General features: G+C 43.0%; 1 protein-coding gene across 1 annotated transcript in view; it reads right to left on the reverse strand.

The window, feature by feature from the left end:
• The window catches only part of LOC107374166 (copine-8), a 255851-nt gene that overhangs the window by 190859 nt on the left and 50318 nt on the right, over window positions 1-14674 (reverse strand). Inside the window, exons 3-4 of the mRNA XM_054733519.2 lie at window positions 9564-9610; window positions 9164-9267 (exon numbers count right to left, since the gene is read on the reverse strand). Of these exons, the coding sequence (XP_054589494.1) occupies window positions 9164-9267; window positions 9564-9610 (151 nt within the window). The remainder of the gene's footprint in view (window positions 1-9163; window positions 9268-9563; window positions 9611-14674) is intronic.

The following is a 14674-nucleotide window of genomic DNA, read 5'->3' on the forward strand; positions in this document are numbered from 1 at the left end:
AAGATTTGAGAACAGTTCTCAAACGCCAGCAGGCTTGGGGGATAAAACTAAGACCTGATAAATGTGACTTGTTCAAAAATGAAGTCCGCTATGTGGGCAAAATCATTTGCAGATGGTCACAAAGTGGATGAAAAAGAGGTGCAAGCAGTACAAGCTTTAAAAAAACAACCCTCCAACTAACATCAAAGAGCTGAGAAAGCTTTTGGGATTTTTGGGGTATTATCGAAGTTATGTGCAGGATTTTTCAAGATATGCAAAGTGCTTGTACGATTTACTCTCAGAGGACATCATCCAAACACCAACGCAGTCTGCTAAGGCGGGACATGCTGCGCCCACCAAAAAAATCATATGGAGTGACAGTCACCAAAAAGCACTAGACTATTTGGTAGATGTTCTGACTAACCCACCTTTCATGGCTTATCCCAGGTTTGAGGACCCTTTCATCCTGCACATAGATGCATCAGAGGAAGGACTTGGGGCAGTTTTGTACCAGAAGCAGGACAGTAAGTTAAGAGTAATCGGATATGGATCGAGAACACTAACACAGGCTGAGAAAAACTACAGGTTGCACTCAGGGAAACTTGAGTTTTTAGCACTAAAGTGGGCCATTACTGAGCGCTTTAGAGACTATTTGTTCTATGCTCCCTCAGTGACAGTTTATAGTGACAACAACCCTTTAACCTATGTTTTAGGCACAGCTAGACTTAATGCGACAGGACACGGATGGGTTTCCGAGTTGGCAGATTTGAACATAACACTGAAATACCGCCTCGGGAAAAGTAACACTGATGCAGACTTTTTGTCCAGAACACCTTCTAATATGGACTCATACATGAGCTGTGCTCACCCAAAGTGTTAAGTGCATTACTAAATGCTATTGAAACACAGGAAGACCAGCAGCTGGATTGGATATCAGCTGTAACGTGCAGTCCAGAAGTAAATCAAATACTTACAGAAACTCAGCCAGATGTGAGGATCACAAAACAGGAAACAAGCTCAAAAGCAGGACTCTACCATAGCTTATGTTCTAAACTTAAAGAGTAGGGGCGCAAACTTTGACAAAACATCAGTGACCAAAGATCCCAAAGTAAAACAGCTGCTCCATGAGTGGAAAAAGCTTTTGATTTCTAATGACGGGTTGTTGATAAGAAAAACTGTGACTTACACTCAGATTGTGATTCCAGAATCATACAGAGAACTAGTCTATAGATACCTTCACTGTGAAATGGGTCACCTGGGGGTGGAGCGTGTGATGAATTCCGCAAGAAGTAGATTTTACTGGCCGAATATGTACAAAGATATTGAGTTTTTCATCACACAGGTGTGTAAATGTAACATACAGAAAAAGCCTACAGTTCAGTTGAGGGCCCCCATGAGTCACGTGCCTGCTACTGCACCCTTTGAAATGGTTTCAATAGACTATGTTCATCTCGAAAAACAGGGGAGGGTATGAGTATATTTTAGTGTTACAGGACAACTTCACTAAGTTTGCTCAAGCGTACTCTACACACAACAAGTCTGGCAATACAGCAGCAGATAAAAATTTTAATGATTTTTCCTTGAAATTTGGTTTTCCTGGTAAATTACACCATGATCAAGGCAGGGAATTTGAAAACCATTTATTCAAACTGCTGCAGAAGTACACAGGAATAGCCAATTAAAAGACTACACCCTACCATCCACAGGGGAACCCAGTTTAAAGGTTTAATCGTTCCTTGCTGTCGATGCTGCAGACCCTAGATGAGGAAAAGAAGGAACACTGGAGTGACTATGTAAACAAAGTTGTGCATGCCTATAATTGTACAACCAGTGACTCAACAGGATACTCGCCCTTTTATTTACTCTTCGGTAGACAACCACGTCTCTCTATAGATGTAATTTTTGGACTGAGTGAGACTAACCAGTGCAAATCACATGAGGATTATGCTCACAAATGGCAACAGCAGATGAAAGAAGCATATGACATTGCATCTAGAAACATTAAAAAGAACCTGGCAAGAGGAAAATCACATTATGACCAAAAGAGACAAAGTGCGGTACTCTCACCTGGGGACAGTGTACTTGTCAGGAACATGTCAGAGAGGGGAGGGCCTGGGAAGTTGCGCTCTTATTGGGAGGATCAGGTTCACTTAGTGATCTCTCAGAGGGGAGGAAATAGCCCTGTTTATGAGGTTAAGCCGGAGCGTGGTACAGGACGTGGTCGTATTCTCCACCGCAACATGCTAATGCCCTGTAATGCATTACCTCTCTCAAAAACAACAAGGGCTGAACCACGCCACACTACGCAGACACAAAAACCAAGAGATCTCCCAGATGCATTGGACTATACAGAGAGTTCAGATGAGGAGGAACTGTATTGGTCTCAGGGAGCAAGGCACCACTGCTGCCAGCCTCAAGATGATGTGATGGTGTCAGCCCCTGCTGCGGAAATTGCCCAGGACTCTCAGAAAATGAATTTGGAGCTCAGAGTGGATGCTGAAGAGTTTCAACCCGGCATGGGGAATGGGCAGGATAACATCAAACACGACACCTTGGCATCATCAAAAACTGCTGCTTCTCCAGATCAGCCCAGTGAGATAAACTCAGAACTGTCGGAACCACAGCTGAGAAGGTCTCAAAGAGAGAGATGCCCCCGGAAAATACTGACCTATGATGCATTTGGGCAACCAGTTCAGAGAGTAATTGGTCATAGCGTTAACCCATTGTATGCCAGTGTACCAGCCTCTCCATTCTGTCAACAGTTTGGAGGACCTTGGACAGCTCTACATGGGTTTTACAATCCAGCCTATGTGCCAGTTAGTTATTGTTGAACTGTGAAGTACATTCCCAAATTTAAACTTGTTTTTTTTTGTTTTGCACAAATGTATGAGTACTTTCAAGGTTTTACCAGTATGGTGACACAAGTATTTGATGCTTTTGGGATGGTAGCAGGATAAATGGGACTATGTGATAGTTGACAAGGTTAATTGTACAATGATGATTGCTGTCTAAGTTGATAGACTCTGGAGTGTGTGATGAAGTGATAGTAATGTGTCTAAGAGGGAAATATTTCTACATGGACTATTTAGAAAAAAACTCAGCTTTGTTATAAGCCTATGCTTATCTGGTAAATGAGTAACATGTGATTCAGTCACTTGTGGTTCAATAGTTCAGTGTGAAAGTGATCTTAAACCACTACTAAACCCTACCCTAATTCATACCATCTTGATATTGTCACTGAAAAAACAATAGTACATTTGTTTATTCTTGTTCAGTATTGTCATGTTTTGTCAATATTGAGACAACATTTATTTAGCAGGGGAGGAATGTAGCACTTGGTAAAGTGTACAGATAAAATGTCTGAAACATTGCATAAACCTGTTGAGAGTTGAAAAGTTAAGTCAGCTACGGTTGTTTCTGGTTAAGCTGTTACACATTTTCACCAGTAGAAGGCAGTTACAGTTCAGAAAGGAATGGGAAGAAAAAAGAAGAAAAAAAGGCTCTAACATGCTTGGATCTGTATGACGATGCCATGGTTCTGAGGTCCCCAATAAAACTCGGTTTTTCTACACCAAGTTGTCCTGGAGTGGTGTAACATGTGTTTACCACCCAGCTGCAGCTCTTCTGTGGTTGGGTCTAACCCAAGTTAGGAAATGTAAGTCCTCCATCAGGCTTGTGCCTCTTCAAGTGTCATTTTAAAGGATTTTATTTATTATTTAAGTATTACTAGATTACCAGCGAGCTGCAAAGTGGTGGGTCCTGGGCAGAGGTGGAAAGAGTATTAAAATTTCCTACTTAAGAATGAGTACCAGTACTTTGATAATTTTTTACTCAAGTACAAGTAAAAGTACTTGCCTAAATGTTAACTCAAGTAAAAGTAAAAAGTATCGTAAATAAAATGTACTCAAAGTAAAAGTTACTTAGTTACATTTTTGTCAGCGTAAACATGGTTACATCAGTGCAAAACCACAACACCAGTTCACAACACGCTCATGTGTGCACGCACACACACACACACACACACACAGTTTGATGGAAGGATTTCTATCCAATCATTGAGAACAGGACGTGCACATTGATTGGACGAGGTTTTTCTAGGATTGTACATTTAAACTGTGATTAAAAGTATTCTTTATTTTGAAAAAAAATGTTAATTTTTAGATGCCATCAGTGTGTGAGGTATCTCAATGTTCTCATGACAAAACTCTAACATGAGACTGTGCTCTAACCTGTCACATAACAAGCTAAATGAAAGTCAAACATTTCAGATGGACCGTATGACAGCTGATAACGTTGGCCCTGCCCTACTTTACCTCCACATTACAGTTCCTTTATCCATGTCCGTCCTAGAGCTCCTCTCTGACCTTCATGCTTATTTAGAGCAGCTGATTTTTAAAGTTAGCAGAGTTCATCCTTGGTAGTGGGTTCACTCACTCATTTAAAGATATCGGCCAGAGGCAAAATTCGTTTGAACAGCATGTGTAAATGTGTATTAAAACGTCAGATGATGAAGGTTTTTGGATCTTGACGGCTGGAATTGTAAGAAAATCTGATGTATGTGACCGGCGAGGGAAAAACAGAAACTAACTTGCGGTCTAAGCCCTGGGCAGCTGGTGACGTTTCACATGGAGCTCTGCTGAAACAGCTGTAGTAAACAACGCCTGGCTCCGCTGTTTCTGCGTTAGCGTTATGCAGAGAACATTGTGTCATCAATCAGATGTAGCTTCTGAAGCCTCTACTGGTCCATCAGATTTGTTTTTTCTCTGGGATACGGCGACGAGAACGGATATTGGATTACCGGAGAAGTTCAACCGAACTCCGACCCCGCCAGCTGGATATCACTACCAGAGGTGCAGACATGTTTTAGACCATTTGACTCAGAAGACCTGCGACCCGATTTGGACATAGAGGAGGATTCTGTTCATCTTCAGAACCAAAATCGGTACAGGTTGTTTACTTTTCTTAAATATTTTATTTCTGTGCTCCACTGGGAGCTCTAAGCTGACGAGTTCTCAGCTGGTCTTAGCTCCATCATGTGTCCCATTATAGTTCAGTAATCTACAGTTTTCCTGCTGTGTGTATTTATTGATATAACTCTGGAAAATATTTAACCAACACTTTACCAGAATAAATCTTCCTGATGCTGGAGTAACTCCTTAGCTCAACTCGTTTGTACTAATCCAGGATGTCATGGAGGTTCTAATGTTGAAATATAGAGATCATCTTTTAGATTATATCTGTGTGTGTGTGTGTGTGTGTGTGTGTGTGTGTGTGTGTGTGTGTGTGTGTGTGTGTGTGTGTGTGTGTGTGTGTGTGTGTGTGTGTGTGTGTGTGTGTGTGTGTGTGTGTGTGTGTGCCGTAGCTTTCCCAAAGGACTTGTTCTTTCCTTACCGGAGCGAACACGGTTAGCAGTTTAGCTGCAGTCATGCTAACGGGACTCGTCTAGAGTCCAGAAGTAGCGGTGCAGTTCTAGATGGACTTATAGATGTAGGTTATTATTTTAGATCAGACCTGTTAGGGGCTCGACACATGGGAGGCGACAAATGACCGGGATCATCGAAATTTGTCGCTTTTATTACCCGACACACGGGAGGCGACCCGCGGCAGCGGCCAGTGACAAAGCCGTCTACACGTTCTGTTCCATGGCGAAATCGAAACTTCCGCTGTTTTGTTTGGCTGTGTCAGGTTGGAGGGAATTAAGGTTATTTAAGCGGTTCAGAGTTTAAAAAGCGGTAGATATGATGTTTCACAAGGTGCTGCTAGAGTTATGTGAAATCTTACTTCTGATTTTACTATAAAACATAATAATAATCAACTTCTCCTCCATGTTTGCTCAGAGATGTACGGAGCATCCTGTCTGCTCATTGGTCAGTGAAGGAAACCTCCGTTGATTGGTCCTCGTCCGAGCGACGGCGATGAAAAGTTGAAAATGTTTCAACTTTCTGGGATTGCGTCATTGGGTTGCCTGTGCACTGCACGTGCACGAGCGCAAAATTTCACATGCACGTTTTTCGCGTTTCGCTTAGTAGGAGGGAGACCCACGATTATCGCATTGTCGCGCATGTCTCATTGAAAATAAATGGAGGAGAGGCATGTCGCCTCCCGTGTGTCGAGCCCATTAGGGCTCAGACCTTTTGCTGCAGCTGTAAACGCAATTTTACGTAATAATTAGGAGCATGAAAGTAAACAAATAACAGTGATCCACAATACTAGCATCAGCAGCTAGCTTGTTTTACCTGCTGGAGTGACGTATGCGACACACAGTTCTTCACTGTCTGGAGGAGAGGATTTGGATTTTCTGTAATGATTTATGACAAAAGTCCTTAAGAAAATAAAAAACTGAACCCAGTAAATGCTTATATAGATGGTAAAGTGTAGTTATTTTGCATTTCTACAATTTTAATGCCGAGCCAATACCTTTAACCCTTCACCACTGAAATCAGTTTGTTCATTCCAATCCTCCTAAATAATCCTCTAATCGTCCAACTGGAATCCTTAAGGGTCCCGTAACGTCCATCCTGTCAGAACAGGCCTTGGGAGCCCAGGTGTTACTAGAACTAATGGTGTCTCCTCACCAGCGTGAGCCTCCACACTGTGAAGGTTGGTCTCCAAACATGAACTTTAAATTTATGCATTTATCTCCTCTTGTAACACTTTAACATGTTTTAAAAGGCTTGCATCATGATATGTTACGCCTCCCAGACCAAAGATCGGTCCAATATAAGATAAAACATTATCTTAAACACTGCAGAGACGTCATTGTTTATGAAATACAAGTTATTTTCCTGAGCCATTACTTCAGCCAAGATATAGGATGCATGGATTTGATGAAACCACTCTGTCTCATGCAGTCCTATATGTGTAACACACACACACCCACACACACACACACACACACACACACGCACGCACACACACACACACACACACACACACACGCACGCACGCGCACACACACACACACACACACACACACACACACACACACACTGCAGCATTTTAGAATCTTTTGAATGACTAATTTAACTACATTGAACTGCTTTAGTAATATTTTAATCTCTTATTCTTGAGTAAAATAAAGAAACAAGCTAAATCATCACATATCTGTGGCTTGAAGAAGCATCTTCTGAGTTCAAACACAGGGATGGAGCACAATGTTTACACCTTGTTGTATGTTCACCGGTATGATAATGATGAAGCGGTATATTCAGTTAACATGGTTTTATTAACCAGCAGAACAGCAGACAACTTACATGCATGGACTCACTAACTGAATGCCAACTATACCACCCAACCATTGACATATGGCACTCAACACATACACAGACCTACCCGGAGGTATGGCAAGCGGATTAGGACAAAATACTAAACTAACAGCAGGTTGTCTACACACCTGAACAGTATCAGGATGTTTTAACTCACGGAGGCCTGCAGGTCTTCCGTTTTATGAGCAGAGCACTGATAATCCGCTTGTTATGAGCGCTAAACGTTAATTTGCCGCTTCCGTGCGGAGCGGTAGAGAAACACATTTCAAACACGGAACCGAGTCCGGCTACCGAACCGAGTGGAACTCTGATGACGGAATTCTGATGACGTCACACCGGTGCGCGAAGGTGCGGGTTCCAACCCACAGGAGAGGAGGTAAACAGCGAGTGGATCACAGGGACTGAACTGATGGTTTTGAGTTAAACTGCGGTAAAAATGGCCGTTTGTCCTCATTGTCATTTGTACCCACCCCCCACCCCGGTTTAGACGCGGCGCTCATGCAGGTGTCTCTTTCTGTTCCGATGCTGCTACACGTAATATTTTTCATTTATTAAGCCTACAGTTTATTTTTACTCAGTAACGGATATGATTTAAAATGTAGCGAATTACAATTCTTGTGTAAAAACGTACTCAAGTAAAAGTAAAAGTAAGGATTTTAAAAACGACTTAAAAAGTATAAATAAGCAAAAAAGCCACTCAATTACAGTAACGTGAGTAAATTTTATTCGTTACTTTCCACCTCTGGTCCTGGGTTCGCTTCCCGGCCTGGGATCTTTCTGCATGGAGTTTGCATGTTCTCCCTGTGCATGCGTGGGTTTTCTCCGGGTTCTCCGGCTTCTTCCCGCAGTCCAACAACATGACTGTTAGGTTGATTGGTCTGTCCAAATTGTCCTTAGGTGTGTGTGTGTGTGTGTGTGTGTGTGTGTGTGTGTGTGTGTGTGTGTGTGTGTGTGTGTGTGTGTGTGTGTGTGTGTGTGTGTGTGTGTGTGTGTGTGTATGTGTGTGCATGATTGTTTGTCCTGTGTGTCTCTGTGTTGCCCTGCGATGGACTGGCTCTCTGTCCAGGGTGTACCCCGCCTACTTGCCCATTGACCGCTGGAGATACGCACCAGTAACAAAGTAATTAGTAACTATAACTAATTACTTTTAAAAAGTAACATTCCCAACACTGATTCCAACACCAACAAATATGGTGGAAATGCCTCCACAGAGTCGTAATTCAGGGTGCTTTGTGGTCTCACATAGCGCTGTACAAAAGCCTAACCCAGACCTTTCTGGTCATTGAATGCACCTTTTCCACATAGCCACTCCTCCCGTCCTCTGAAAAGATTAAATAACGATACACTTTAACAAAATCAAACATTTAATGTTATTAACTTTTAACTCCCTCACCAAGAAATAAGAAATGAAAATGTTTCACTTTTGCATGTTTTGATGTGGGGCAGTAAGGGCTTTACTGTAATGTAAATTAATAATATTCATATTATCATAATTGTGATCATATTAAGGTTAAATAATGCAATGTAATAATGTCACACCTTTTCCTCAAACAAACTCCATATTTTTAACAGTTTTCTTGTTTTACCTTTCTGTTCTTGTTAAGTTCATTTATTGCGTCAGTGTGATGTAGGGACTTGAGAAAGGCTCTACCAGTTGGTTGAAACAAGGCTAGTCTTTAGCCTTCATGTTTGTGTCAAAGTCCTGTTTGATGGAAACAACTCCAGAAGGAAACAGAGAAGTTCTCTTTCATTTAGGGGAGAAGAGCTTTTCATCTCCCTCAGTGCCGCCCATGAATATTTCAGTCACAGTCAACTTTGCATGAAGAACAAAGCAGCACTTTCACCCACCGCGGCTGCATGTTCGATTTCCACGACAACTGACGCACATCAAACACGCTTAAGTCATCAGGCACACTCACAGGTCAAAGCGAAGGTTCTGCCTCTCCTCGAAGAAATAGTCCAGGATGAATTTGCGGACAAAGTCGGGGTTGAGGGTGTTGTCTATGACTTCTGTCCTCCCAAACTGCAACACAAGTGAAAGAGATCATGTTTAATAACTGAATACATGACTGATTTCAGAAGGAATCTAATCAAAATGTTACCACAGCTTCCACATTTCACTCACACGAACACAGATTCCCCAGAAAAACAGGAGGAATATGATCAAACCCTTGTAAGTTACGTGTTAACGTGCTTGGAACAAAACTTATCAGAAAGGGAACCAAGAGCAGCTTTAATCAGGTGCATGCATAAAGTAAGGTCCACTGACAGGATTTCTATAAAGTCATGGTATCGCTGCCACCTCACCCACATACTCACCTCTCTCCACTCCCTGTTGGCTATTCCTTGTGTGTACAGGATGCAGACTGTGGAGGAGGAAATACAGAAAAGAGACAGACAAGGGAGGAGGGTTAGGCTGACTGAAGAGTGGTTAACAGTATGAAAACAACACTCAGAGGTCAGCCCAGGGCACGCTCTCCTTATACACCCTCATGAGAGGAAACACTCAAAATTAAATTCAATAAAGCCATGCCTGACAGCACTGTGATATTTCAGTGTGTGTGTGTGTGTGTGTGTGTGTGTGTGTGTGTGTGTGTGTGTGTGTGTGTGTGTGTGTGTGAGAGAGAGAGTAAGGGGGGGGGGGGGGTTTCAGATGGGACTTGTGAGCATTTGAAGGAGTCCTGGAGTGTTTTCTGACGATGAACTACGAGTGAAAACAGAGCAACGCAATCAGCCGGCACTAATGTGACATTTCATTTGCATTCCAGCAGCCTTTACTGTATTCACACACACACACACACACACACACACACACACACACACACACACACACACACACACACAGACATGAGTCACATGTCAGCCACTGACAGGCCTGAAGACCTGGGGAGAAGCAGACACTTGTAAGTGACTTGTGGATTTGTTACCTGGTCAGATATTTAAATGGTGGACGTCTGAATTAACTAAAAACACAAACAGACTCATTTTGTCTCTATTTTAGCCTAGGTAATAAGGTCCCACTAGTATTTTGATGGATCACCTTTAGCATTGATTACGACACACATCCTCTGTGGAGTTGTTTCAATAAGCTTCTGTAGTGTCACCAGATTTATTTCCATCCAGTGTTGCATTAATGTTTCACCAAGATCCTGCATTGCTGATGGTAGAGTCTGACCGCTGCACAAAGCCTTCTCCAGTTGATCCCAAAGATTCTCAATGGGGTTAAGGTCTGGACCCTGTCAAACTGGATATATTCCTGGTTGTCTCCAATACACATGGTAATGGATTGTTGCAACGGGTGGCTGTTCACAGCCGTGATGGGGATGTGACAGGAAACGGGGAGCAGGTGTATCAGTTGTAATCTGCTCCTGTTTCTGGGAGAGCAGATGACTTGATGGGACTCCTCATTCCACCTGAATGAGGAATCTCAAAGGGCTGAAGGCGATTGTGTGCCAGGTAGGATGCTCCCTTGGTCCTAGCTGCTAGCTCAGGACAGGTGGCTAAGTGGGTCATGATAGGTACGAAGTCCTTGTTCCCTATCCAATTGGGGAAGTCCTCCCAGGATCGTAGGTTCTGCATCTGGTCGTTCCTCGGAGGGGTTTTGTAAATGTCGGTGTGGAGCTGAGCTGGAAGCCGTGAAGAAGAAAGGGCAAACCATTACCCGTTAGTTGATCAGGAGGGGGGCAGCAGTAGCTCAGGGAGGTAGAGCGGGTTGTCCAGTAATCGGAAGGTTGCAGGTTCGATCCCAGCTCCCACCAGAGAAATCTGCTGTTGTGTCCTTGGGCAAGACACTTAACCCACCTTGCTTGCTGGTGGTGGTCAGAGGGACCGGTGGAGCCTGTGCTCTGTAGCCCCGCCTGTGTCAGGGCGCCTCATAGCAGCTGTGGCTACGTTGTAGCTCATCACCATCAGGGTGTGAATGTGTGTGTGAATGGATGAATGATACACTGCAGTGTAAAGTGCTTTGGAGTCCTCTGACTCTGAGAGGTGCTACACAAGTGCGGATCATTTATAATTTAACATATCATCTGCATCGCCCAGTGCTTCCAGGGTCTCGTGACCCACCATCTCATCTCGCATGTAACCAGCGAGACAAAATGTTTCTGATCATCAAACACATTTAACCGTTAGTCAAAGATAACACAAGTAAACACAAAATGCAGTTTTGAAATGATGGTTTTTATTATTTAGGGAGAGAACAAAATCCAAACCTACATGGCCCTGTGTGAAAAAGTAATTGCCCCCTTGTTAAAAAATATCCCAACTGAGGTGTTTCACACCTGAGTTCAATTTCTGTAGCCACCCCCAAGCCTGATTACTGCCACACCTGTTTCCATCAAGAAGTCACTTAAATATGAGCTGCCTGACACAAGAGAAGTAGACCAAAAGCACCTCAGAAGCTAGACATCATGCCAAGATCCAAAGAAATTCAAGAACAAATGAGAACAAAAGTAATTGAGATCTATCGGTCTGGTAAAGGTTATAAAGCCATTTCTAAAGCTTTGGGACTCCAGCGAACCACGGTGAGAGCCATTATCCACAAATGGCAACAACATGGAACAGTAGTGAACCTTCCCAGGAGTGGACGGCTGACCAAAATTACCCCAAGAGCGCAGAAACAACTCATCCGAGAGGTCACAAAAGACCCCAGGACAATTCTAAAGAGCTACAGGCCTCACTTGCCTCAATTAAGGTCAAAGTTCATGACTCCACCATCAGAAAGAGACTGGGCAAAAATGGCCTGCATGGCAGATTTCCAAGACGTAAACCGCTGTTAAGCAAAAAGAACATCGAGGCTCGTCTCAGTTTTGCTAAGAAACATCTCAATGATTGCCAAGACTTTTGGGAAAAGACCTCGTGGACTGATGAGACAAAAGTTGAACTTTTTGGAAGGCAAATGTCCCGTTACATCTGGCGTAGAAGTAACACAGCATTTCAGACAAAGAACATCATACCAACAGTAAAATATGGTGGTGGTAGTGTGATGGTCTGGGGTTGTTTTGCTGCTTCAGGAACTGGAAGGCTTGCTGTGATGAATGGAACCATGAATTCTACTGTCTACCAAAACATCCTGAAGGAGAACGTCCGGCCATCTGTTCGTCAACTAAAGCTGAAGCCATCTTGGGTGCTGCAGCAGGACAATGACCCAAAACACACCAGCAAACCCACCTCTGAATGGCTGAAGAACAACAAAATGAAGACTTTGGAGTGGCCTAGTCAAAGTCCTGACCTGAATCCTGTTGAGATGCTATGGCATGACCTTAAAAAGGCGGTCCATGCTAGAAAACCCTCAAATAATGCTGAATTACAACAATTCTGCAAAGATGAGTGGGCCAAAACTCCTCCAGAGCGCTGTAAAAGACTTGTAGCAAGTTATCGCAAACGCTTGATTGCAGTTATTGCTGCTAAGGGAGGCCCAACCAGTTGTTAGGTTCAGGGGCAATTACTTTTTCACACAGGGCAATGTAGGTTTGGATTTTGTTCTCTCCCTAAATAACAAAAACCATCATTTCAAAACTGCACTTTGTGTTTACTTGTGTTATCTTTGACTAATGGTTAAATGTGTTTGATGATCAGAAACATTTTGTGTGACAAACATGCAAAAGAATAAGAAATCAGGAAGGAGGCAAATAGTTTTTCACACCACTGTAGGTCACCGTCTCCCCAGTTCACCCCCGCCACCAGTGTACTGAACTCAAGAGATATTGATGCACTGGGTCTTCTGGCGTAGCTGGACGTAGTCATGCGTCAGCGCTGACCTCGCTACTTGGAGGAACAAAACTCTTTTCCATTATTTAACAAACGGATTGTAATCCAAGCAGGCAGGGGATTCGGCATCGTAGAGGGGAGCCACCCACAAGAAGGGCCACTCGTGACTGGTGGGTGGAGTAACGAGTGGGTTGGCAAACTAATGTCATCTCCAGTGCTGTGAGGACACCGTCAGGACAGCCGTCAACATAGTTACATTTGTCCAGAGTTGCCATCTATGACTCTGCCTCCCCTGTGGTGGCATGACATTGCGTCGAGGTGAGCGTGGTTGAGAGCTACACCACCATCCAACAGAGAATCAAGCTGGGTTTGTCAGTACCACGACTCTGAGTTGGGCGACTTCAGCTCTCAGCTGCAAAACTTCTGCTGGATCAGCCCGAGAATATCCAACAATCACAAATAGAGAGGCTGTGGCATGTCGGTTAGCCTAGATGTGGAAGTCAAAGTGCCGGGTGAAAACTGACGGGCAGTTTGATCAAGGAGCTACAAGCAGCTCACCGACAGAACCAGTAGTGAGAATAGCTCTAGCGGGACTAGAAAGAAAGGGATGACTTGTGTAGTCCTGAGTGTGGCAGAGAGTGTCCAGAGTAATCTCCTCGGGATGGAATGAGGATGAGGACGTGAGAAGCTGGAGGAGAGACAAGAGAGCGTCAGTGCCTGAGCATCTGATCTGTGAGTGGAAGACGCTAGAATGGAGAGGTGATGAGATGACAGGTGTGTGTGCAGCGGGACGAGGCCGCTGCTACCTGACACTTCCACCAGGTCTGATCATAAAGAGCTTCAGAAAAACATTCCTACTGATGATCTTGTGATAGGAAATTCTGATTACGGAGACAAGACCTTCCGAGGCAACATGCGTCGTCATTACCTGCAGCAGAATTTAATTGTAAATTTATGCGTGAGTTAATATGAGCTGCTGCCGGCTGATGAAAGGAAGCCAGGAACTTAATCATGGATTTATTCACTGTTAAGATCACGGGTGAAAATTATTTTTAGTTTTCAAATCAGATCTCATTAATACGTTTTTATTCACCTGATAGATGTTATCATTAATATCACAGCTGATAGTGAGCACATGCACACTAATGGTAACATTTTCTTTTTTCTCACATTTAAAATAACAAACAACAGCAAGAAGAATGAGTGAATGCCCCAGAGGCTCTAGTAGAGCTGGTGGAGGGTTTCAGTAATCTTATAGAAATAGTTAATACTATTATAGTGTAATAATACTATATCTTATTTTCAACTGTAGCATTGGCAAATTGAGTGCTTTAAGAGCTCAAGATATATATTAACTCTACTTATGATCAATGAGCTGTGATGCTCTATTTAAATATAAAATATCAACCCTGCTTGTATTAATCAGAAGATTCTAGGGTTTTTGCTTTATGAAGTAATTGTACACACTTCATTTTTATTCATAAAAGAGTCAGGTTTATAAAACTAAGAATTTATTTTATAAACAATTAAAACATGACAAGTAAACTAAGCATTCCACTGTGAGTGGATGGAACTAAATGTGATGTATAACTATGTGTCAATGCGGTGTTGGTCAGAACCTCCTTATCTAGGAAAGCTGAGTTCTGGATGTGAAAGAATTTGGTTTGCATAAACTATGAAGTTCTTATCAAAGACACATCAGACGCAAACTGTCATGTCTA

This window comes from Nothobranchius furzeri, chromosome 4, assembly GCF_043380555.1.
Source record: "Nothobranchius furzeri strain GRZ-AD chromosome 4, NfurGRZ-RIMD1, whole genome shotgun sequence".
NCBI lineage: Eukaryota > Metazoa > Chordata > Actinopteri > Cyprinodontiformes > Nothobranchiidae > Nothobranchius > Nothobranchius furzeri.